The sequence below is a fragment of the Chiroxiphia lanceolata genome, chromosome 5 (genome assembly GCF_009829145.1).
Source record: "Chiroxiphia lanceolata isolate bChiLan1 chromosome 5, bChiLan1.pri, whole genome shotgun sequence".
Taxonomy (NCBI): domain Eukaryota; kingdom Metazoa; phylum Chordata; class Aves; order Passeriformes; family Pipridae; genus Chiroxiphia; species Chiroxiphia lanceolata.
This window is the reverse complement of record NC_045641.1, coordinates 57346785-57374370: the sequence shown is the minus strand read 5'-3', so window position 1 is coordinate 57374370 and position 27586 is coordinate 57346785. Positions and strand designations below refer to the sequence as shown.

The following is a 27586-nucleotide window of genomic DNA, read 5'->3' as shown; positions in this document are numbered from 1 at the left end:
GGCAACGCATGGAATGCAGATGAGGTCAGAAAAAAGCCACAGAAAATATGGATCTACTTTTCTCCTAAATAGAGAGTAAACAAATGTGACACTAATTAATGAAAGGAATATCCAGAGAGTAAGAAACGGCTTTAAAATCCCCACATCCCAATGGATGTCATGTCTGTTACAGTCACGCTTGCCACTTTGACTATGGGTTAAGCAAACAACTGAGAAGTGTCATGTTGTCATCCTGCAGTTACTTTCCATCAGTTACTTGCCTACAAAACTACTCAAATTACAGGTTTAAAAAAAAAGTCTTCCTCATCGCTAGCATAGCTAGATCACTTACATACCTGGAGGATGAGATTATGCTCATTCTGCTTTACATATTACAATTAAATCTTAAGGGTAAAATGTGTTGCTTACCACAGAACATGCAGCACTTCTGCAGCTGCCCTGGATTAGTTTGCTGGTATTGTTTTGTTAACAAGCCAGGAAGAGGTAGGAAAACACCAGAAAAGCAAACACAGATGCTAAGGCAATTAATTTTGAAACACATTAATGTCACTTTTTCTGGTTACAAACACACCAAATCCAATTGAAAGTAAGTATGGGAGGAGGGAAGATATAAATATAAGCTAGTAAGGGGAAAATTATAAAAATGGTAGTGAAACCCAAACATTTTTTAAACCAGTTCTCCTCTTACATATTACAACATTACCTCACATGCAGGTGGTTTTTTTTTTTTACAAACAGCAGCAACAACTGAAAGGAGAAACTTACTCAGTCAGAACATTTAACATTTTGGCAGAACAGTACCATGACAGTAACATTCATTTACAACCCATGAAATGATAAAGCAGCCTCTAACTCAGCATACTCGTACATACGCATCAGCAATTTTAGCAGACAATTTAATTCTCTGTGCAGTGTAAGGTAGATGTAACTCACTACTAAAACGGACTTTACTCAAGTGAATTCTATTATTTTTAAGAGTAAATGATAAATCAATGCTTTTACAGCTCTTTGTCTAAATTGACACCATATTTCTTTGAAAGGTTCACTTAGTTAAGTCAACATCTGCAATTTAGCTAGGGGGTCACATTACTGTGGCCTCCAAAAAAAAAACAAAATAAAAATGTTAGGAATATCTTACCTGCAGTGACTAAGTAAGCATCGGGAATGGTGATGTCGCAGACATATGGCTGCCTGGTAGTAGTCACAGCAGAAGTCACAACCACCAGTTCAGACGGAGTAGTGGTCGCCACAGGGGTGGAGGAGAAAGTCCCTGGGCTGCCTGCAGCAGCTGTGCCATGGCTGCCTGTAGCACTGGTGACAGAGGTCGTGGGGACGCTGGTGGAAGGAGCTGATGCATCAGTGCCAGCAGTTACACTGCTTCCTGATGGAACTTCATATCCAGTGGGAGGGCTAGAAGTTGGAGGAAACTGTGTGGGAGTAAATGCCACAGTCACAGACAGAGATGTTGTAGGAAAGGGCATCACGCTGATGGTGCTGGCGGCTGATGTGAGGTTGTCAGGGTCTGTGGGAGGAAGGGCTGTGGGAGCACTGCCCTCGCTGCGAGATGTTAAAAGCAGCGTGGGGTAAACTGTAGCACCAATATCCTCATCAGAAGCCAGTGCAGTTGAGAGCAGAGATGAAGATACATTTAAGACAGGAGTTGCTGGAAAGGTAGTAAACAAAGAGATCAGATTTGTTTCGCTGAGCAAGATGCTGCTGGTAACAGACTGGGTGTCCGAAGTGGGCAGCACCAGGGTAGGAACCACGGAGTGAGAGGTGGAGAGTGAAGGCTCCAACTGAGAGGTAGCTCCTGTAACAGCTGAGGTAAATACAACTTCAGAGCCCACGGGCAGTACCGAGGGTGCTTCCAGAAACACAGATGACCCAGAGGGAAAATCTGACGATGGCATTATTTCAGGAACATGTGCATCTGGAAGGGATGATACATTTGAATAAATGTATGCTGTTTGGCCAAGATGTAACTGAGAAACCTTGGTGTCAGTGGCAGAGCTGACAGTGGTAGCTAAGTCCCAGCTGGTAACATCCTCAGAAAGTACTGATGTCCCAGTCAACAAGATCTGAGGTAAGAGTGTTGATAAATCACCTTGCCTGACAGAGTAAGAATCTAGCATGGTCGATGATAAAGATAAGTAGCTAGATTCAATAAGAAACGGTGTTGATAAAAGACTGGATGGAAAATCTGAAATCTTTAAAGACGGTTCCTCACTCATAGATGTCTTGTCAAGCAAAACCACAGATTCTGATGGCATTAATTCTGGAAATTCCAGCAAAGTTGTCTGACTGATTGAAAACGACACTACTGGCTCACTCGGGATGATGGTAGAGTCAAACAGAATGGTGGTGACACCAGGAAGTTCCACATGAGTGCTTAGTGTCAATGAAATTGTTTCCAGAACAGGGAGGGACTGGGCAACAGAGATACTCAATGACATTGCTCCAGGGAGCTGATGGTAGGAAGGAGAAATGGTTACAGGTGTTCTAGTGTCTATAGTGCCTACTAAAATGCTTGAATCAGGGATCTCTGCGAATCTTGAAGACAATGAAACAACTGGTCTTGATGGAAAAGAAGTATCAAAAATCTCAGGTGTAGGTTCCTCTAATTCATACCCATCCGTAATTATGCTTGTAAATGGAGTTACACCTTGTACCTCAGAGGCTTTGATGGACATAGTTTCAACATAATCGCCTGAGCCCACATCATGTTCTGGGGAAAAGCCTGCTTCTGGCAGAAGTGAAACTGAGTCACAATACAGGCAGTAACTGTATGATCTCGTGAAAGGCACTGGACTCATGAGCTCACTGACAAGCTCTGATTGACTTGGTATTTCTGAACCGGCAGGCAAATTTGGTGCTGTAGTGGAGAATTCACGTGTAAACAGGTTGGCATTAAGAACTGTATCAGAGTTCCTGGAAATGGCAGCTGAGTTAAGTGGGAAAGACACAAGTGGAAGACTAATAGGAAAAAAAGCAGGCTCAGCACTGGCTGCTGAAGTTGGTGTGGCCCAGGGAAGGCTTGGAGTGGGGTATGTCCTTAGACTGAGAGATTCTGCTGCCTTGCTACTCTCATCGGTGTAAACGTCACCATACAGGTCTGCACTTTGCGCTGTGGCATCTGGGATCTCAGGGCTAGTTTTACCCAGCAGCTTGAGATGAAGAGGCAATCCTTCTGAAGCAGTCCCAAAAGGCAGAGCTGTTAAACTCGCATTAATGTTTTCCTGTGCCACAACTCCACTCTCTGAAGGGAAGGAAGTGAAATGAATAGCTGCATTTGGAGGGTACAACAGCAAGTCTCTGCTTGCTGTTAGCGTTTCACGATCCGGTACAAAAGGCTTTAGTTCTGTAAGAGTGTTACTGCGTTCGGGGACGGCGCTCAACGGAGTCTTCTGCTGTGCTGTTTTTGAGACATCATATGGTGAAAAAAGGGCAGATAATGAAGGTGTTAGCAACACAGTTTCTAACATTTCTCTTGATGGCTCTACTGTATTAACTGAGTGATGATCTGTCAAAACTGCAAAAGATTTCAGCGGAGGAGTCCACTGTGCCTTTGAAAATGAGCTAACAAATTCATTGTCACTTAAGAACGCCTCATTGCTTGTTACGGAGACATCTACCAACAGCGTACTTCTCCCTTCTGAAATCCTGGCTGTTTCTTCTTGGCTAAGTAAAGTCACATCAAAGGAAGTGGTAACTGATGATAAAACCGTTTGAAGCAAATTACTTTCTTGGGACTTCAAATCACTTTTTGCTAAGGCCGTTTGTGTCCTGCTGCCTGATATGCTTTCGTGCACCTTTAAGTCCATTGAGAAAAAGGAAAAATTCTGCTGTCCCAAGGATCTTTCATCTAAGTAAAGAGGGAGAGAGAAAAACAAAAGCCAACAGATTGGTACAAGTAGTAAGATCACAATGAGCATACCTCACACATGGTATTTCTGGAGACACATGCCCAGAATTCAAGGGTGAAGACAAAACCCCTGTGACCAAGTCAGATCAGATAAATCCTAAGATTCCCTGTGAAACTCCATTTCTTGGAAGTGAGCCAGCCAACACAAGCTCCTCTCACTCTGCACTGACTTGTCTCTACAGCAGCACTCTACTGAGCCCCATGGATGGGCAGAAGGTGACTTCCTCTTACCTATGCAAGGCTACAGTGCGTGGCAGCAAATGGTCTCACAGAGTACACACACCAAAATTTTACATAACTTTAGATATGCTGTTTTCCTTTCATATCACTTCATTTCCTCCAGTTACATTATTTCTTAATATTATATATATATATATATATATCTCACTAGAAGATCTATTCTGTTTCAAGGACCAGATCCTCCCTCAGAAATGAGTGATGCTTGCGAGAAATGAAGAGGGATTCCCTTTACAGAAGGCAAATGTGGACATGCTATCAACCACACAAATTTCCTAAGTAACGTGTCCACTAGTTACGCTTACATTGTCCACCATTCATCTCAAGTCTGGCCTGTTAGCAGTGACAAATTGCTTCATTACACAGTTGTCATCTTTATTCACAGCCCTCTACACGACTGCTCTGTTTATGGGTCACCTGCAATAAAACTTTCACTGCTCCAGTTTCCAGAGTTTAAGTAGTAATGGCCAGGGGAGGAGAAAAAGCTAAGAATTCACCAAATACTTTAACAAAATACTCTCTCTCACAAAAGTGTTCTTGGGTTACAGAGAAGATCTGTATATAAGCTTTTCCAACCACGGATGAGTTTTGCAGAGAAATGGTTGATTATTGCTTGAATACTTTCCTGAAATGCCAAGACTGGATTAACAGTATTCAGAGCTGAATTATTAAAGGAAATCACAGAAAATTGCTGCAGAATATTTTTCAAGGACACACACAAAAGGTTCATCCTTAATTCATCTATCCCACCTGACCATCCTGTTTTCATACAGGAGTGTCCAGGCACTGCTGCTGGACACACATTAACAAGGCTAGGGGTGCAGGAATCACATCCAGTTAAACCACCAGGGATCAGTTTAAAATAAAAATGAGCATACACAGTACAGAGGGCTGGACAGTGATACAGTACACAGCTCAACTGCAACTACATCTGTGACCCTTTAGAGGATGCCTTGAACTCAGTAACGCATGGAAGGTCCTGCAGGAATAGCTCATCTAATCTGTTACCCACTGTTGTCAGTATAACACCACTTACCAAAGGTGATAAACTGCTCTCCTTATTCCCTCCACCCTGGTCTGTTTACTAAACTTTTTGACAGAACTTTTTAAGTGCTGGCACACCAACTTGATAAGTTTTGAAGGTACTGCTCTGAAAAGCACAATGACAAGAATTAATGCACAGAGCAAATACCACTGTACCACTAATCACACCTAACCAAATAGGAGTGCTGTGATTACATCCCTTATTTGACAGATTTCATGGACAATGTTTTGCAGCACTGCAGATACTATTCTCTCAAGTAGTCCCAGTCCATTTTTAGCTCCTGAAACTCACTGTAGGCATTACCAGCTTTATGATGCTTAGCTGTGGTATAAAATATACCGCCTTACAATGCTCTCAGGTGAAGGGAAAAAAAAAGAAAAAACACTCTTGTAAGAGTATGTAAGACAAATACACAAGTCCATCCTCAACCTCTTCCATAGAGGTCTACTGTTTGAACACAGTACAGCGCAGCCATCATGGAATAACAGCTTTCACAAGGAGTTACACAAGTAACAGACAGTTTCTCGCAAGCACAGGACCAAAAACGTATGCTGAGCCAGCTCTGTTTGCTGACCAAAAGCTGTTCCATGTTTTTTCCTCACTAGAAGCCTCCCTGGTCTTGGTTCCTTTCTTTGACTTAGGTTTCCAGCCTTTATTTTTCTCTTTGTGACATTTTGAGTAAGCAGGGAGTACTAAAAGAAAATACTTACAAAGCTATGAAACAACCACTGTCAAAATTAATCACTTCTCTCCCTATATGCATGCATAATTCCTTTTAGCCAGCCCTGTAAAATCCTGTCCACCTTGGTCACACTTTGGACACCCAGCCCTTACTTACAGTGAATTCCACACTGCAGGCAAACATGCTAACAGAGAAAGCAGTTCTTGCTCGTGATGGCTTCATGTTGCAAATCCCTGCAGCAGTACACAAGGCAGCTGTGTTAGCTTCAACACAACATATGCATGGCAAATGCAGAGCTGATACACCTGACAGCTAATATGATCAGGCAAAGGTGAATACACACTAATTAGTAACTGCACTTTTGATCACACATTTCCACAAATCTTAGATTTCCACAAATCTAGACCCAAAGCTAGCAGGGATTTCACAACTTTACTGCCTACACATGCCTATGCTGCATATCAATTTCCTCCTTCACCCATAGAGAGCTCCTTTTATCTTTGTTCAACTTGATTGGGAGCTGTCATATGGCCAGATCCTGCTGGAAGTGACTACAGGCCACAGAAAGATGCTTTGAAGAGTTACTTGCAAAACCATAAGCTGTCCAACAGACATGTAGAAGAGGCAAGGCCAATCTTGGCTTTAAATTCTTTCTGACTTTAGAATTAGCTTTCGGAGTGGTTTTTTGTTTGTTTGTTTTGGGGGGGCTGTTGGGTTTTTTTGTTTGTTTTTTGGGTTTTTTTGAGAGTCTGGTATTATTTTTTCCTTGAAAGACAAAGTAGTAAAGAACAATTTTATCATACACTTGTGCCTCCTAATGTAAAGAATCTTGCCATTGATGCCAGGAAGGAAAGAATACACCTTCTGAAGCAGGTGTTTCATTTTTTGAAGGAAAACACACTGTGTGTCATGAAAAAGTTACAAGCTATAAGACAAGTTAAGAGCAGTGCTACTTGAGTTAAGAGGAATGGGAAAAATTCACCTGTGCATATAGGATTTTGAAACAACTCCTCACCAGCAAGTTCAGGAGTTGATGTTCCACACTATTTGCTTTGCTTAGTGTTTTAGAAGCAGGGAGCATTAGTGACATGCCATTAATAACACAAATTGGTGTTTTCTGTCATCTCCAGAGAACAGTGTACCACTTGAACACTGCTTGTCAGAACTGAGCGTGCCTCTCAGGGAGAGCAGATGGGACGCGTGGCAGATGTGCCTGGGAGCAGCCAGACAGTCCACAAAGAGCAAGGAAAAGCAAAGGAAAAAGAGACGGAGAAGGCACACCCCGGCATGACAATCGCCCTCATCAGTGCAGAGTGGCCAATCTGGCTATAGCATGGGACAAAGAAAGCAGACAGATTGCACATGTTCTGGTGCATCTCAATGCCATGACTGCACAAAGCTATTGATGAATATCAATGCTGACTTGTTTGTTTGCACAGCTGCTACTGTCCGGTGACAGTTTCCCCCTTACTGCCGTTGAGTGAGGCAAAGGGGACAGGCTGATGATCAGACGCCAGACTCGGCCAAGCTGATAACATTATGAAAAAGAATAGATAGCTTAGGGAACAAAGCTGTGATCCCAAGCTACAGCAAAGGGGAGGAAAGGCGAGCACTAGTGGCAGGGACCACAGGAGGCACAGATGGCACCAGTACAATGCCTCAGCTCAGACAAGGGCACAGGAGGAGCAACAGCATAGGAAGTGTGCTGGTGGGCTTGGGGTGATGAACTCTGTTGCTTCTGCTGTCCCCCAAGACTGATACGAGTCACAAGCAATTCACGAGTAATGAAACCTGTCACTGAACACAACAACCCCTTTAACTGCCAGATCCATAATTACAGAAGCACATCCCTGCACCAGTAATGCTGGCACAGACTTGTGTGAATTCGAGAAGCACAGCACTTCCTTCATGACTACAGCAAAGGACTGCTGCAGTCCATAGACTTCTTTAGGAACAAAAATATACCATCTCTGTTTGCCAGAAAACTATGTGTGTTCATAAACTAGGAACTAGGCTAGTCATTTTTCCAGAAAGCAATTAGAGGGATGCAGATTTTATCCTTCCTATAGTTGCAGTGCTAAAAAGTAATGTCTGTCCTATAATCTATAATAATAATTTAAAAAAGTTTCAAATACGTATTTGTCATATGTACATAATCAAGTGCTTTCATATTTTCTTTAATTATAATAAATATATGTTCATATATTTTTAAATGCAGGATGCAGATGTAATCTCACCTCTGCCACTGATGTCTCATGTGACTTCAAAAAAGCTGCATCATTTCTCTGCACTCTCCTATTAAAATGTGGCAATTGTACAATATCGCAATTCTCAGTATCTACTAAAATGTAGGTAATTTTCTATATTATGAAGATGTTAAACTATAGATGAAAGGTACAGTTATGACTACAACACAGAAATCTTTACTTGTGATAAAATTAAACTTTGAGAATAGAACTAATAATTTTCGTTTTGTCACTTTTGAGAAACCACGTAATTGCTAATAAAGTATACAAACATCAGAAAGTAAACAGAAGAGTCTAGTGGCACTAACACAATGATACAGAAAATTAAATTTTAGTAGCTTTATCTTTTAGGTATGAAGAAAAATTGCTCTTTTATTGCTGCCCATTGTTTCAAACTGATGCATTTTAGGTAGAAAGGCAGCCAATGTTACATACATTCCAAATATTATGGGAAAATTCCTAAATAACTATGTGACAACAGCTCCCAAATTACTGAAATTAAAGCTATGAACTCACTAGGTACATTCACCACTTGAAACAGCTCTCTGACTATGGGGTAGAGTAGCATAACACATTTAAGGGAAGCTTTTAATAACACTTTAAGTTTTTCCTTGAGAAATGGAAAGTAAGAAATTGAAGTTACTGAACATATCATAGGATGAGACCACCCAAGGGTAGAGAAAATGATGGATGAAAATGTATCTTAAAAAAATCATAAGTCTTCCTTCCTAAAGCTTAACACTTAATAACTTTCCAATTTACTTAACAGCATTTAGTTCAGCTTCCATCAAAAAGAGCTTGTATGCATTAGGTCATTGCAAAAAATTTACACAGTTCCCTTGTGTAAGCCTCTAACTAAATTTCTTAGGTGTCTGGCTTGTAGGAAAATACCAGTCACAGAAGCATATGCAGATGAAAAGCTGTCTGCTTTCTTCTCTGAGAGGCATTAGGCATGGATTGAACAGTGACAGTAATCACCTCTGGCACACAAAAGCCAGGGAGAGGAGGGGATGGGAGCCTGCACCATTCCTCCCTTCCTGAGCTCCAGCTCACAGCTCCTCTGTGGGGCTCTGGACAGATTTTGGAAGGTTGTGTTCCTCAGAGCACATGCTGCACCCATGCTCGTTTCTCCCTCAGGGCAGCACAGGACACAAACCATCCGGAGTTCTAACAGTTCTTTCTCAAAGATGTTTATTTTCGTACTGAAAAAGAAGAAAATCTCATCATTTACCAGCTTTACTTATGAATTTTAACTAATTAAGCTGCTTGTACCACCTGAAAGACTAAAAGAAAGAGAAGGTAAAGAAACAGAGCAATTATGCTATGTCTCAGCCCTCTTTCTTACTGCAGTTGATGATAAAATTTCATGACAGAAAAAGCTGCATCATGAGAAAAATAACAGTGTTCATGGGAAGCAGCATGCAAAGTGAGTGCCTATGTACACATGCTCACTTTTACACACTTCAGTTTTTAATACATAGCCAAGAAAGAAGAGGAACATCTTATTTTTCACCCACATGCAACCAGATGTGGTTCAGTTGCTGCCCAGGTGCAAGTAGACAAGAACCTCCTCCTCCTCCTGCACAGCAAATGACCACAAGCTTCCATCTCTGTTTGAGGAGAAAAGGTGCACCAAAGCACACAGGAAAGGGGCAAAGATAAACCCTTGCTTGCTGGCCAGCAGAGTTGAAGAAGGTTTTGTAAAGAAAGAGTTTTAGTAGAAGACAGTCTAACTAATTTCAAACCTGAGTAAAAAAATACACCATGAAATCCTCATGCACTCTTGAGTTTGGCAAATAATATCAATGAGCCTGTAATACTAGTCACTAGCATATACATTTTCTTCTTTCTCCAGCATTAAAACCACCCTCAAAAGTTCCTTTAGGACACTTGCTGGTAATCATCACATTAAAGAGCTGTAGCCAGTGTGAGATCCCAAATTCCACTGCATGGTTGATGGAACACTTCAGCAGAAAACTTTCTATCTGTGTTCTGACCCAGGAATCTTCCTAACATATCCACTGCTGAAGCAGAACTGGACCCTGTGGTAGTTTACAGTAAATGGGAGACCAAAAGGAAAAAACCCCACAGTTTCCCTTTATTTCATACCACTGTAACACATTCTGGTTTGCATGGAAGAGAGAAAAAAACCCATGCAACCCAAGGAAAGATTTTGTAACACAAAAGGAGGTAAGAAGCAGACCACCAGATTGGGCACTAAGGGCAGGAGACCATACAGAGGGTGTCAGAGCAAGCAGCCCCACCACCCGCTCCATAAACACGAGCACACAGCGAGATCCACCTCCCAAACATTATTACCACCTTTGGAAAAACCATGACTTAGCTAAGAAGTGGGCTGGGAACAAAACCCATGCACAGAACAGTTTGTTATGCCTACACAACACCTGCAAGCCCAAACGATACAGAAATCCTTACTCATGGAACTGCAGAAAGCTCTTACAGCACCAAGACGCCTCGAGCTGACAGTCCCTCCCTAGAACTCCTCTGATCAGAGGAAGCAAATCAGCCATCACAATTCATACCATTTCCAGCATCTCAGGGGGAAGAAAAGTAGATGTTTCCCATACAGAAGTCTTCTATGGCCCCTATGTCTTCCCGCAGACCATCACCCACAGCTGAGGAAAGCAACGGTTTTGTGCAGAGCTCGGTGCTCTAACGTGACCAGCTGTCTGGCCACAAACACACACGCACAGAAACCGCAAGTCAAATTTTAGTTCAAAGTATGGCTTTTGCTGGGAGCATTCACGCTTTTTTTGGCACTTAGCTGTATATGACATCAGCGTGTGGGAAGCCATATGTTAGAGACAAAGTACACACAAACTTGAATTGACTTTACAAATGTTAACTCTAAGAAAAACTCTCATCAGATTTGCTCATTGGTATAACCAGGTCACATTTTTTAAATGAGAAAGCTTTCCTTCCCCCACATTTTTTTTTCCTCTTTTTTATTGCTCTCTGCACAGAACTTGATTTTTAGTCTCCAAAGACTAAACTGACACTCCAGTGTCAGTTTTCATCCAACTGAATGATTACTGAGAAGCTTTATGTTTATGCTCAACACTGCAGTGTCCACCAAAATGCCAATCCTGGAAGTTTTTGAAAAGAGCAATTAAATTAAATTTCTATTAGCCTTTTTTAGTGCAGATGACAGATCAGTAAGTGGCATTTTGCACACAATGCATTCAAATGTTTTAAGGATGTATTTTTTGCTAAAAGTAAAATAATTTTACTTCCTAAATTGCATTAACACTACAAAAATCTCTAAAAGCAGTGAAGTGACAGAAAGTCTGAAGACAAGAGGAACCACCTAATTAAAACAGAAGCTATGGCGTATCCTAGAAACCCAGATATCCACAGGGACTCTCTTCATTGACACATATCCTTAACTGTGCCATGCTGACAAAGGAAAAATACCCTTGACTGAGCTTTAAGTTGTTCAGGTCAGCACGCTTGCTTCTCCAAAATTGTATTACTTCAAGGAATAAGTGGAAGTCCCAACCTGCAACACCTAAAAGCAGCTCCTATGAAAGGCTAATTCACAAGGTTTCTCTTACATACACAAAGCATGATGAAAAATCTGAAGATGAGATTTTCAGCTGGCATAGTACAATACTCTGTATTGAACTCAGAACAACAACTTCATTGCTCCAGGGCCAGACTGTAACAATATGCCTGTAAATGCTTAATTTTTCAAACTGCTGTATATGCATAAGCAAGTAATACTGAAAAGCTCTTGCACAGTCGGATATGAAGGCATTTAGTGGTACTTGCAGCGTGTATCACTTGGCAAATCTAGTCACATGAGAGAGAATCTGTCAACACATTTTCATAGGAAAAGGAGATTTCAAAGAAAAGCTGGGAAAGAGAACAGTCCCAGCTACCCCAGCCTTTGGAGCTGAAAAGAAGTGCTTCACCAAGAGAGTGCTGAAAACATGAAAAGAAAAGGGACATACAAAGAGATGGAACAGAAATTCAAGAAGTACTCAGTGTAAGTGGAGTTTTGAAATAAGTTACCTAAGGTTTTTCTTTACAATGTGCAAGTGTTATTTGCCTTGGCTTCACTCAGAGAAAGAGAAACCTCCTAAAAAATCCTGTAGTAAAGAGAGTAACTGTGCAAGATCAAAGATCAAACTTCTCCCATAATTTATACCCATAGAACTTCCAGAAGACAATTGCCTGGCAAAATTACAAGAAAAAGAAGACCACAGAAGTATTATTTCAAACAATAAAACCCCAAAAAAACCATAACCAAAACAAATGAACAAACAAAATCAACACAAAAGCCCCACATTTTTCTGCCTCTTCCCTATAAGCTGTCAAGTTTAGGCATCCACAGCATAACATAGGCAAATTCAATGCAAGTATCCCTACTAGAGATTCTGGAACCTTACTAGCTTTAAGAATAATAATATCATCAAGTAGTTTTCCTGTGCAAGTATCTCAAGATTTAGCAATTAATTTTCATCTTTTCGTCCTTTTCTCCTTAGCAACATCCTGAAAACATGACGAGTAAAGAAATCACAGTTGCTCGCATCTTAAGAGAAATGAAACTTGCCCAAAGCCTTTTCCTCCATGTCCTTAATGCAATACAACAGGCCTAATCACAGCTCTTGGAGCACTCTGCTGGAAACAGGTTATTCTGAGTTTCTGCTGTCTAAGCTTGCAGACCTGGGGCCAAGTTCATTGCCAACACAAACGAGTTCAACTCTGCCAGCTCCAGCAAAGTTGCCAGCATTGAAGTCGGTTTTGTGAGACCACCAGTTATCAGCCACACATACAATACCCTTGATATTAAGCTGTGAGTCTTCTCTCTCTTGGTATTCTTAGTTGCTCAAGAGTCATGTGGTAAACTTAGAAGAAAGAAGCTGTGGACACTGAAGTCGCCACGTCATGGTAATAAGACAATCCTGCAATAAGTTTCCACGTGGCCCTAGAGACTTCTTAGTCTCAGTTAACAAAGGAAAAAAAGAAAAAAAGAGTAAATATTATGCTAACAAGAGTAAAAGAAATAAACCAGAAAAGGACTTGCTAGAGGAAATAATATGTAGATAATCCAAAAAGATAATCTAACCACAGACTACTAGATTACATATTTCTAACTAGAAATAGGTATAGAAGAACTAGAAAGGAAATAAAACAACTGTCAAGGAATGAGAAATATATGGGAGTGGAAAGCATTACACAGCCCTACTTTATGGGGCAGTCTGCTGACAGCATTTTGTACAGGAACAATAACTCTTCAGGAACATAACAAACTAATATATTCCTAATTAATATATCGGGAAGTACACTACAAAGACAACAATAAGAAGGACAGGCAAGGAATGTCCTCTTATCAAAACCTAACACACATGGGCCAAGTGAGAAACAAACTCGTTGGGAAACAGATCCACTAATGTCCCTTTCCCAGGCAAGACCATCAGCAGAGCAACTGAAACATGGTTCAGAACAACTGAGCATTGAAGAAACCGAACAGCCACAGCACGGCTTGGAGACGTTTTTGTTGTCACTGACATTTTTTAGGGGCATGCAAGAAAATACCTTTACCTTAAAGCATTGAGGAGAAAAGGAGGTGGACAAGGCATCATGCACAGGCAGATAACAGCTGAAGTCTGACACATTCAGTAATAATCATTGCATACTTGTCACCTTGGCTGCCATAAAGACTTAGCAAGATCCTGTAGTATAGCACCATGTTAGCTCGGCTGTGAACAGCTGCCAAAGCAACTGATGACATTGAAGAAATGATCCTTTTAAGACCTTACTAGGAACTTCCATGGTCCTTAAGCTCCCTGGGTTATCCCTTCACTTCTCCATAGGCTCTACTGTGTAAAGTTGCATTACACCATCACTGTTCAGTAAAGCTACTGACACGTGACTCAGTAAGATTGCAAATTGCAGCATATACTGATTAGGCAAAGACCTATAAGCACTACTCCATCTACTGCAGATGGCACTGTTAAAGGAATTCTCCACTGAAAAAAAAAATTGGGCCAGGATTAGAAGCTCCTCAGGTGAATCTCACATCTGGTTAAAACCACGAAAACTGGGAAACAGGGCTGAGATGCACTCTGGCTGCACAGTCGCCGAGACAAATACAATAAAAAGAATAATATCCCAGAACAGTAAACATGGGTCTCATGAGAAGAATACAGGCTTCTCTTCCATTCAGACCTTGGTATTTGTTTTTGAGATTATATCATCTACATTTCAGGACAACCTATAAGTTTAAACCAGTAAAGTGTGATGAGTTCTTTCCTTATGTGGAACCCCTCAGCACAGTACACAATATCTTCAGAAGCTAAAACATATGCACCTTAGATTTTGAACAGAACTTAGAAGTGTGGGGTTTTGTTTATGATGTGGTCAATAGCTTCAGTCTTAAAAAAATATTGTCATATTGAACCTGGTGAAGTACCAAGTTCCTTTCATATGTAGTATACCTCAGGACAGCATACTATGTTTGGAAGCTGGAACAGCTACCCACTGGAATCTAAACTGAATTTAGAAGTTGGGGGTTGATGTCATGAATAGCTTTAACCTTCCTACTTGAAAAATATCACTGCATTGAAACTGGGGCTGACATTGTTCTTCACAGGGTATCACACATTTGAAGTATTTCCCTTTCATTTCCAAAATATTTCCAGAGGAAAGAGATAAACTCAGTTACATCTGTAATAAGGTAGAACTGTGGGTAAGCACGAGTACAGTTTTATAGAGAATCATGACCCGAGTTTCAAGAATAAGAACACAAAGTAAAGGCAAGGCTGATGCACAATTTTTATTTGCATATAAATGGAAGTAGATATGATTTTCTGAGATAGAGAGAAGACCCTTTTCTGAAACACAGCTATTCTCCCTTACTGCATGCTTAGTACAATTTAAAATAATTGTAGGCTTCTTCTGTTGATTTTTTGAAAAAAAATGGCTTAGCAACACAATGTCGCCAAACAGAATTGAAATGAAAATGACTGCACATGTTATTAACTACTTCTGCTATTATTCAAAATAATGTTAATATACAATATTACTGGATAAAGAAATAACACAGATCTGATCATTTCCACAGTGTATCAGTCGTAAGAAATTTACTGTTCAGAAGAATTCTATCTGTATAGAAACAGGTTCAAAAGAAAGGGGGAAAAATACACTAACCTTCTAAGTTATAGAAGGTATATAACTAAGTTATCAGTTACTTGAGATGTAGTATTTACAATGTACATAAGTGTTGTTTCATACCACCCTTATAGACCTGAAAAATCCACTCCTGCCTTAAATGGCAGAGGCTGCTAGAGGACAGCATATTAGGTGCTGACCCAGCTCCTGTACATTGGGATCCTTCCCCTTTCTTAGGTGGAGGAGCTGAATTGAAGATCCTGGTTAACTCTTGATGCATTCTTCTTCTAATAACCAGGAAATAACATTACACATAGTAACTATATGCCCACACCTTAGAAACCACCAAAAAGTGCTAAGATGAGATATTCCAAATGAAACTTTTTGAAGCAACTGCCTCAAGTACTGTCAAATACATAAATGAGTGAAATTCTCTCTAGATGAAATATTCTCCTATGGAAAAGAATGGCCCTCAGTAAGATAATAAAGTCTTCTCTATCAAGTAGATTTCAATTATTTAGGAGGCTGCACCACGCATATGGCTATCTTCTTCCCTTCTTACCACAGCTTGGCCTTTCACAAGTCACACTGTTTAACTGCCCATGATCAAGAAAGGCCAGTGTTTCTGGATCAGGTCACAGCACACATACTCTCTACTACTTTGGCCTGTATAGACAAACTAGTATAAAATTTCTATTTATGGTATTTATGCAGGTCAGTCTTACCCAAATTATGAGTTACAGTTTACTTATTTCACTCTCTGTGGTTTCAAACCCCCCTCCAACAGTCACTTAGGAGTGGACTTCTAGCCTAATTATCTCTAACTGCAATATTCCTATTATCCCACAAATACTCTCTTGCTATAAACTGACCTTATATAGAGGTTGGCACTAGTACAGTTACCGTAGACATAAGGCATGATTTCTCCACTTCCTGCATAGAAAAAAGCACTTCAGGGAGGGGTTTTTTCCCCCCAAAGAGTAAGTAGACGAAATCATTCTGAAAACACAGAGAAGTTTCTATTTTCTTTATAAGTGGACTAGATGGGGCTCATAAAGGTCTAAAGAAAAGGTTTTGGAGTACATGGGCTTGATTATCCTTTGCTTTTAACCTCACACAGGTATTCACACATCCATAAAATGTTGTTATCCTAACCTGGGAAAGTCTGCACACAGAAAGTAACTGTCTGCACAGAGAATCCAGTCCATTAACTAATACTGGATTCACCCAGAAAGGGATGTGGTACAGATAGAATCTGTTAATTAAAATGAAAAGAGAAAATGTGCTGGGAGTATGACAGTTTGAGCTTTGTTTTCAAATGCATTATATTTTAACACTCCCATCTGCAATGAGCTGAGCCTTATTTAACCTTCGGAGCAAGATTTTTCTTTTCTATGCAGACTTCCTCTTGCAGGGTCAACGTTATGTGGCACCCAGTACAGTGGTACAACTCAGCCCCTCCAGTGTGGTCCTGAGCAAAGTCCCTTGAGTGCTGTAGGAAACACAGTGCTTCTCACCCAGCTCACTACACGAGGTTCTACGGGAAGGGGTACAAACCCAAGTCGGTTGTCTCATGCTGTGATATTAAAAAAGGAATTAAAATATCCTTACGTGTGATTTATTGTCTGGTTTTGGATGTTTCATTTAAAGAAAAATATGGTCTAATTATAAAGAATCCAAAGAAGAGTCCAAGAGTGGACAGAGGTGCTCTAATGAGGAAACAACTGGGATAAAGTTCGGATTAATCATTCTAAAAGAAGTGATTATAGGGAAGGTGTATAATAAAACATGTCAATTGTTTTTAAGCTTATGCAAAATTACAGCAAGGAGGAATAATCTATTTTCCACATCTATACTGGACAGTTCAGCAGTCCTAATAATCATTAGGACGAGTTTTCTAAAGGTCGATGATGTTCTGTATTGGAAAGGATTGCTACAGAGGGTCCAGGAGTCCCCATCAACAGAGGTCATTAAGAACAGTTTAAACAACAACATGAGGAATTATAATTACAGCTGATTCTTGCTTTGAGACTTCTTTCAGACTTATTTCCTCTGATCCAAGCTGTTCAGATGCACTGTAGATGGAAATTAATGTCACATTTTAAAGTTGCAGGACTAAACCTTTAGTTTATCATATACAGCAAAGCTGGTTTAAAGAAAATAAACCAATAGGCTGTGTTTATGAACATCCCAACTTTCCCACTACTTGAGAAAAGAATCTCTCCAGGATCTGTTAAACCAAAAATTTTAGCTTATATATAGTGAATTTTCACCATAAACATGAGGTTGTCAAAAAAAAAAAAAAAAGTCAACTAACACACTTAAAGGTATGCTGAGCAGGGATTTTAATCGGTGATTACAGGGAATTCCCAAATCCTAACTGGTAATTAGTTGCCAGTGGGTAGTAAGCAAAGTACATACAACTCTAAAAGCAGCACAACAATATGTTCTATATTCAGCTGGATAAAAGCATATACAAACAGCTTCACACCACTGAAGACCCGGCAGTGAAAGGGACCACTGTTTGAAAGCAGTATTTGTAGAACTTAGTCACCAGTTGTGCATCCTCTGTGGTGAATGTGTTATTTACAGTATCTCTAAACAACCACAGAAACTCATTATAGAAACACAACTTGTCTAGCTGTGCTGTCAGGGACCTTTCTCAAGTGAGGCAAGCCTCCAAGTTCTCCTTCTTGCCTTCCAGCACTGTCCATTCCTTTTCAAAGGCCAGACTGTTCAGTCCTTGATTAAAACTGGAATAAAAATAAGTCAAACATTACAAAAGACTCAATTGAACAGGGCAGCATTTCCACCTGTGAGCAAATCACAGCCAACGTTCAGCTCCCTGAAATTTGTTTTCACATCTTCTTACAACCATGACAAAGGAGAAGTTACAGCCACAAACATTTTAAAAGCGTTCAATACAAATGCCTGTACAATTACAGTCAAAGAAGTCGTCCCCCCTTCACAAACATCCTCCTCTTTACTTCATAAGGCTATTTCACCCCCTCTTTCCCTGCCCTGCTGCTTCCCACAATACCTACAGCGAGGATAAAACCAAAGTAATGAAAAATGTATTTTGAGCTTTGGACTCCCCTACAGCTAGCAAAGAAGTTTCTTCAGCAGTCCAGGTTGTGGTTATCCTCAGTTGCACTTCCAAGACATACTTGGGCCTTCAAAACTGCACATTTTTATCAACTAGTGCTGGCCTGCTAACTGAGATTAAGAGCAAAGTAGGACAGTTCCTGCTGCTGTGGAATGCTTTAAATTCCTATCACTGCTGACAAAAATTGTGTGAGATAAAGTCGTGAGCATATACTGCACACTGTACCAAAAAATTTTTCCACAAACTTATACTAAATGACTCTTCCACCTGAAAAAGCTCAGGTGAAAAATGGGTATGGACAGTTACACTTCTGTGCTGTAGAGTCAAGGCTCTGGTACCTGCAGCAGTACTGGATGCTTCAGCATCAGCTGGGAAGGCAAGAGAGGCTGTTCTTTATGTGGCAATAAAACTGGAGGAAAATCTATATGTGTCTTGCTCTTAGAGATAGAGCTGTTCTAACAATGAAATCCTAGGATCAAAGTAGTGTAGTTTGCCTCCTCTAGTCTAATACATTGACACCTGACAGGTAGAATAGTTAAAATGGGAAGTCTTGGTGATGCTTCAAGGTATAGCAGGTGAAAGATATTTTGCTGTTACTTGCTGTTTTGTGGCACCATGTACAAGTCCCTAACAGAGATCCAGACACCACGCCCTGGCGACACCTGTTCCATGACAACCTGCTTCATAAAAATTAAGTACTGGTAGGAGCTCTGCCTTAGTCATAATTTTCTAAATTAAACTACTTCTCAACTACTGAAACTAGACCCAAAAGATTTTTTTGTCTCTAGCTTCTTATTCTCCCTCCCTGCAAAGTTAACTACTTGGCACTGCTTTTACTTGAGATGACTTAGATTTTATTCATTCACACACATACACATTTATTCTTTATTAATTAGGATTTGGAAAAAGATAGAAGCATATGGCCATGTAAGCTTCCTACAGATTCAACAGTAACACTGAGATTACTTCCAGTAATATTTTCCATTCTGGCCCATGAGATCACTAAATCATTTAACCCACAAGTAGATTTGCTTATTATTTCTCCGAATGAATGACATAAAAAGACCAAAACATTCAGTACCAAACTCAGCTAAGAGATGCAAGCAGCAGTGTTCCCAGCCAAGAAAACTTCAGTTGAAAATAAATAGCCAGGTCTAGCATACATTTCAGTCAAACCACAACCTGCTTAATAAAGAAACAAAAGCCATACAGAAAAAGAGGTATATTATCACAAGTATTCACAAAGCCAGAATACAGTCATCTTCACAGGCAGATAGGTCACCAAAGCACCCATTATAAGCTTCCTTGAGATCCCCAAGGTCCAGGCATCCCTGTAATTACCCCTGTAATCTTCTTATGTGCTCAAAAGTCCCTGCTAACACCAGTTGTCAAAAAAAAAAAATCACTTTCACACATCTTGCAGCATTAACTCAAAAAATAGTAACCACACTTTGTGGTAAAGGACCAGTTATCTTTTTAAGGGATAGGAGAAAAGTACTGAAACTCAATGCACTATCTGCAGTTGCCAGTTCTAGTTTTAGCAGTTTCCATGCCCAGAGACATGGGATGTGCCTTCTTGTTTTCCAGGTCTCTGAAATGTCACATTATGCAAACCACCCTAAGATGAATGCAAATGGAAAGTGTCTCATGCCATGAAAATATAAACAGCTAAAGGTCTGAAAAAAACACGTGAAGAGAACGTTAAACATATATACACACATATAACATGTATATATTAAATTGAATATATATATAGTACATAATGCATCAAAATGAGTATGTTCCAGGTCAGTTCTAAGGGTCCTCCCTCCCACACTGCTGAGCTTAAAGCTGTGATACCTTCCCAGTTTCATAAACTGAGACTCAGCTTTTATTTCAGTAACATCTTCTTCACACTGTCTTCACACAACAGATCAAAGTATAGAGAATCACATAATGCTCATATACAAACTCTGTTCTGATTTCACAGAGACTTAAATTCTCGTCTCCATCTCTCTTTTCCCTCCAGTTCTTCAATTCTCACCCAGCAACTTAAGTCAGAATGAAGATCTTAATGTTCTTGAGAAGATTTATACCATCCTGACCTATCTTCAAAAATTCTAAGGGCCTTTGGGCATAAAAGGTGAAATTATCACCTTAAGGAAGGCTACAAGAAAACCAGCCAGCAATAACAATCAAAGGCATGTAAACAAAGTGTGCTATTCCTCCTGTCAGAAGGCAGCATTGGAAATGGGCAATATCAGGAACAGGATTCCCAGTCCAGTCTCTGGGACACACTGTAGCAGCCTCCTTTGCAGATCTGCTCCTAACAGCTGCCAACTATGCACAGTTCTGCACAGACCATAGTCTAAAAATTGCTACACTAAGCCTGATTTCCTAAGGGAGTATGGATTAAGTAACTCTACTTCCGCCTTCTCCAGTAACTTCCGAATCCAATGGCCAATTCAAAAAATACTCAACAGAAGTCTAAAAACTCAGAAATAACCTGTTTCATTCATATTTCATGAATATAAGCATCTGAGAAGAGGAAAGTATAAATTAATCATTCATCCTCCCTTCTCTCCACTGAGTGGGGCTCAGGCAAAAATCATGTTTTTAACATGCCTTTTGGGAGCAGCTGGCTACTGAACTTGTATATCCACAGTTCCACACACAGCATCACACGTACTGTTTCCTCCCCAGTTCAAATATCTTTTTGATATTGATCTGTCATGACTGCCCTGCTTGGATAGAGATAGAGAAGAGGGAAACAGAACACTACTGTCAAGGTACTGGGATTTATAAATTCTGCCCATCATGGAATATATTTATTCTAAACCAAGCTGCCCTTCCATCCACCCACCTACTTCTGTACTGTGCAGAAACCCCTAAATCCACATAGTCGTGACAGGTTTTCAAACAGCTGCACAAAACACTGAACCCAATCACTTTAGAAAAAGGATCCTTCTTCCTCATTACTTCTGCTCATGGATTGAGGAGCCAAACTATTTCAGTTTCAAAGTTCAACCTGCCAATCAATCATTGAATTGGTTAGGTTGGAAAAGACTTTAAAGATTGAATCAAGCCATTAACCTAACACTGCCAAGTCCACCACTAAAACACATCCTTAAGTGCCACATCTACATGTATTTTAAGTACCTCCGGGGTTGGTGGTGATTCAACTTCCAAACCTTCCCTGGCACACCTTGAGGCCACCATTTCCTCTTGTCAGGTTACTTGTTTCCTGGGAGAAGAGGCCAAGCGATAAGGTGCCCATCAAACCTCCTTTTCTCCAGGCTAAACAACTCCAGTTCCCTCAGCCACTCCTCGTAAGACTTGTGCTCTAAACCCTTTGCCAGCTTCATTTACCTTCTTTGTCTTTTTAGTTCCGAGGTTCATTCCCAAAGTCAGCCCATTCAAGACAAGTTTAAGAAGGAAAAGCTGTATAGGTTCAGCCCACAGTGTTTGGGTCACCCCAGGGTTGCCCAACACTTCTGACCCACTGAAGACAGTGGGTTTTCACTCAGTGAGAAAAAAAGCAATCTTGTTTTCCTCAAATAATTATTCACTCGTTAGATAAGTAAAAAGATTAAAACAATTGCTTGACAACAATAATGATAACATTATGAAGCTGTCACATTATTCCAATTCTGACTCCTGTTCCCATTATGGAAAGAACCCACATGCAGTGATGCCAGTCCTACAGCACATTCCACATTAGTCACAACAAAAATTTTCATCTGAAGATCATATTTGACAGTTCCTTCTTCCACTAGAACTAATTCCTGTATTACTAGGAAAATCTTCCAAATCCTGTTTCCAGCTCGAAATACTGCAAAAACTTGAGCACAAGCACGGTTTCCTTCTTGCCTTAATAATGGAACAGTAATACACAGCCACAGAATTGCCTACACTTCACTCTGCAGCTTTAAGTCCTCTTAATATTGATTTCCTCTCGTGCTGAACATTTTGTCCACTTCAAAAAGAAAATAATTTGATTAATACAAAAATGGAAAATAAGCATTCTATCTGACATGGTATAAAAGAGAATCAATGGGAGGGAAGTAGGGTTATAAACTAAAAAGGTAACGTAGACTGAACTACAATGATGACTTGATCTGAAGGCTGGAGTTACTGATAACAAGCTAAGTGTTCTTCTAGGCAGGTCTACAGACATCATGAGTCAGATTTAAGTAATAGTTGAGAACAGAAAGCATCACTACACACTAGCTGGAGTACTGCATTCAGCATCACTCAGGATAAGAGAAAGGGAGGGAGGATATGCATCTACATTACTCTCCAAAGCCTTTTGGCCCCTAATTTATGTGCACAATTAAATTACGTGTATATTAATGCATTTTAAGTTATTTAATAATTTGACTTACAAAATCTATAATAAGGCTTAGCAATTCACATTGCAGAGTTGTCATTTCTGGATACTTAAAGCAGCACTGTATTACTGCACATTTGGAATCTAGTCAGTCCTCTTAACCTGTAAGGATTAGAAATTTTACTTCCATTTCCAAGCCATAAGCTAAAATTTTCCACAGTCATTGAATCTTGATAAATCACAGAATTGTTTAGGTTGGAAAAGACCTCCAAGATCGCCAAGTCCAACCATCACCCAGCACTGCCACGTCCCCTAAACCATGTCCCTAAGTGCCACATTCACATGTTTTTTGAAAATTTCTAGGGATGGTGACTCCATCACTTTCCTGGGTAGCCTGTTCCAATGCCTGACCACTCATTCAGTGAGGAAATTTTTTCTAATATCCAATCTAAACCTCCTCTGACACAATTTGAGGACATTTCCTCTTGTCCTATCACTTGTTACGTTGGAGAACAGATTGACCCCCTCACCCCACTACAACCTCCTGTCGGGTAGCTGTAGAGTGATAAGGGGCCCACTTAGCTTCCTTTTCCTCAGGCTCAACACCCCCCGCTCCCTCAGCCACTCATCATAGGACTCATGCTCCAGACCCTTCACCAGCTCTGCTGCCCTTCTCTGGACACACTCCAGCACCTCCATGTCTTTCTAGTAGTCGGTGCCCAGAACTGGACACAGCACTCGAGGTGCAACCTCACCAGAGCCAAGAACAGGGTGACGATACTGCCCTGGTCCTGCTGGCCACACCATTTCTGATCCAAGCCAGGCTGCCATTGGCCTTCTTGGTCACCTGGGAACATGTTGGCTCATGTTCAGCTGCTGTCGACCACCACCCCCAGGGGTCCTTTTCCACCAGGCAGCTTTCCAGCCACTCTTACCCCAAGCCTGTAGTTCTGCATGGGGTTGTTGTGTGCACGTGGTCTTGTCGAACTTCACACAGATGGCCTCAGCCCATCAATCCAGCCTGCCCAAATCCCTCAGCAGAGCCTCAGCACACCAACACTCCTACCTAACTTGGTGTCACCTGCAAACTGACTGAGGGTGCACTTGGCCCTCTCATCCATATCATCAATAAAGATATAAAACAGGACTGGCCCCTGAACACATCAAGCAGGCCAGATCTGGCCTAAAGGCATGGTGTTCAGCTTTCCTGCTTATGTTACATTCTGACTCAACAACTTGAACTTCAATATGCACAGGTTAGACTATGGAACTGATAGAGAGAGTTTTGGGAGGCAGAAGTCTAAGATCTATGGGCTATATTCCCAAATCAAAGCATGTGATTTAGCTGGAAGCTATGTAAAAACAGAACTACAACCATCATTTTATCTATGTCATGTCAGAAGCCAGGCTGTCAATACACTAAGCAGCAAAACTAAACTAACCCTTGAAGAGAATGTCCTAAGACAGGGAAGAAAGCAACACACCAAACCTCTGGTAAGCATCTGCTAAAAGAAAAAAAAAAGAAATTAATATCAAATAAGGCCCTGACAGGAAAAGATATAGTATAACAGATTGGTTGAGGCTGTTTTACTTCTAATTACTTAGAAAATTATGTTGGTGCAGTACTATGACTAAACAAGCTAAGGTCTTTTCTCTTAAAAAATACAGGATTCGGCAGACACCAGTTGCATGCCAGTTATAAGTGAACTTTGTTAGCTCTGCATTCAAGGATCCCACAGTGGTGAACTTTTCATCCAACCGGTAATTTAATTCCCAGAAGGAATCAGAAAGGCTAATGAATTGAACAGCTGCATAGTGCTATCTCCTGCATTCTCAGTGCATGCATGTTTCTTATGCTGCTTCCCATCTGTGCAAGGACATTTCAGTTGGAAGAGAAGGATGACAAGTAAAAGGTTGAAGAAAAGGAGAAAATCAGAATTTTTCTATTGCACCTTGGTCTAAGAGAAAATTAAATTATGTGAAAAGCCATTTATATGTTGACCATTATAGTGACAGACAAAAAAACCCAATTCTGGATCCTCTAACTTTCTACAGTTTGAACTTTTGAAATAGAAACAAATTATTTTGCATTAGTAACAGTTTAATTAAGTTTTTCTTTTAAACATATGAAGAAAGTGTCAACTCTTGAAATTAAAGTGGTGATAGAAACTTCTGTAAAGTAGGTTATTACCTTCAATTAATACTAGCACTATGCTTACATTTAAAAGAGGATAGAAAAAAAGACCACAGTGCTTAAAACACTCCACACATCCACCTACAGCAGCTTGAAATCATATCATAAAATGAAGCTGCTAATTCTTTCCCAAGAGATAACAAGGAGTGAAGAGAGGAGTGAGGCCCAGTACAAAAGAGAAGTCAAGATAAGACATGCCACTTTTAAAATGTCATGGAGCAGCAAGAAAAGACAAAATCCCAGGAGAGAACAAGACTAAAGAGATGCTCTGTCATTTGATTACGTAACTGAATAGCTAGCTAAACATAACTATAATTTTTAGCTTGATATTTGTCCAATAAACCACAACAGCAAGCAAACACAAATTGAATGTAATCTCTTCCTCATTTCCTTACACACAGAGGAGTCAGATATGCAAGATGAGATGGAGGGGAAACATCACAAAATGTTTATTGAGGTGCCAAGAACGGAAGTACTGAAGCACTACAAATACAATAAATGTGAAGTCTGAAACTGCACAGCATTTCAGATGACAGTAACCAGGAGGACACCAGGCGTAGTCTGGCTAAGCTCAGTTATGAACATAAAACAAGCACAATTGGTGCTTTACTGATTAAAAGCACCTCCATCTCAACAAATCTGCTGCTTCTGCATTTGATTTCAGAAACTGAGGAAAGAGATAATGTGAGGCTTTGATCTATTTGAGGATACCTGTAGCTGTCAACTCTTGATCTACAACTTTTTTCCATATTCTGGTGTTCGGTTTTCTAAAATCTAAAACCAGTGTACTAATTAGTACAATTCAACAGCAAATTCCACTTGTTCTGGGTGACCTACAGTGCCTCCCCAAGTCAGTTAAACTACTGCAAATTTTCAAATTTTGCAAAAGAGACTTTAATGTTCTGTCTCCAAGAGTAGTTATGACATAGAGGAAAAAATATGATGCAATCGTTTCAGCAAAATTGTTTGAAAGGCATTAAGCAAGTCCAAGGACAGAGCTAGGTTATACAGGTGAGCAGCCTACAAATGGCATAGAACTGGTAAGAGCAGAATTTTTGCTGCATTAGTTGGATAAACTGGCTCAGTGGAGAGAACAAAGTACACCAGAATAGTTGAAAAAGTGAAGCTGAGCAACAGTCTGGGCACTGGCAGGAGGAAGTCAAGTAAGATGTCCCCTGTTTCAGCAGCAGCAAACAGTTCAGCCAGCTCACTACTGAAAGCACCAACAGAAAGCCAGCACAAAAAAATCCCCTCCAAAACCAAACCCCTCCTCCAAAAAAAAAAACCAAACCAAAAAAAAATACAAAAACCAAACCATCATCACCAAAAAAAAGCCTTGAAAAGGGAAAATTAAATGAGACCAGTTTCAAGTTAAGCAGTTGAGCAGACAAAATCTGTCTTCCTTATGCTCTACCTGTAGAGAAACGTACGTAAGAATATGTGATCTTAACAGCAGCAAACTCAGCTGGTGGTGATGAATGCTTTACAAGTGAAGTAAGTATTACATTTATCCTGCCTTTTGCTTTCTTCCATATGTCAACAACATAAATCTAAACATCCTAGTCACTGGGTGTGGTTTATTTCAGAGGAGATTCTTTCTGACATTTTATGTAAAAACAAGTCACTGACATCAGACTGATATTTATTAGGACCACCACCACAATAAAACGTTATCCAGCCTTCAGAATGAGGAAAACTGTGAAGGAAACTGAGTGAGACTCAAAACACGAGAACATAAATTTGCACAGGACAACGTGCACTTTTGTTTTTTAATATGCAAATGTCCACTTTCATGATTTCACATTTTTTGGTAGATTAAGTCATTGTGCAGTTGTTAGATTTTGCTTCTTCATCCCATTAAGCTCTATCCTTGATATACTTTACCTGTATTATAACTAAATTCTGCCGATCAATATAACCTTCAAGCGCTACATGTTTCAGTACTGACCTGGTTATCAACAGAGCTGTATCACAGTTATCTTCCTGCAGCTATCATGCCAGGCATAAGGACTCCCCATCATTTGCAATTTGCTGGTTTCTAAACAAAAATCTGAGCCACAGTCCTCAGGGTTACCACTGGCTAGCTCAGCAAGTCCAAGTGAGAGTGCACCACATACGAGTCTGCTTTCGGGAAACACAGATATGAAGTTCAGTAGCATAATTCAAGCACCTTAAACCCAGTAGGTTTATCAGTACCTCAGAATCAAAACTTTAGAACAAAAAAAATGAATAAAATCTCTGTGCATTGTTTTGACTTGCAACTCTCATTACTCCTAGGTTGCCTGAACTCCACACCTCTGGCAGCACCATGAAACCACATCCTTTACACCTCTGATCTTCCCGCTCTTTCTCTGTGTACCTCCATCCTCTCTTCAGAACACTCTCCTTTATCTCATCTGTGAACTGGGATATCTCCTTTGATTCCCTACTTAACTTCAAAAAAGAGTAACATCCTGGTTTGGATTATGGCAGTTTATTAAAGCTTCTCCCAACAGTTGGTAACCCAGCAAGTGTTATTTTAGGTTCTCTAAAGCAAAGCTCCTACAAATACTCATCCTCACCATCATTTTCTTTTCTAGCCCTGACAGTGCAACCACATGGCACTGTTCATGAAAAAAAGACAGAGTTATATAATAAAAAAAACAGCATGGAATTTTTTTTTGTCCAGTTTGTTGTAATCATCCCAGAAGGGCTGAGAAATCTTTCTC

The 27586-nt window shown here is 40.2% G+C and overlaps 1 protein-coding gene across 4 annotated transcripts in view; it reads right to left on the bottom strand.

Annotated features, from left to right (window-relative positions):
* KIAA1549 (KIAA1549 ortholog) overlaps nucleotides 1-27586 on the bottom strand; it is a 147526-nt gene that overhangs the window by 73962 nt on the left and 45978 nt on the right. For all 4 annotated transcript variants that reach the window (XM_032687689.1, XM_032687692.1, XM_032687690.1 and 1 more), the window contains exon 2: nucleotides 1139-3862. In XM_032687689.1, the coding sequence (XP_032543580.1) occupies nucleotides 1139-3862 (2724 nt within the window). The remainder of the gene's footprint in view (nucleotides 1-1138; nucleotides 3863-27586) is intronic.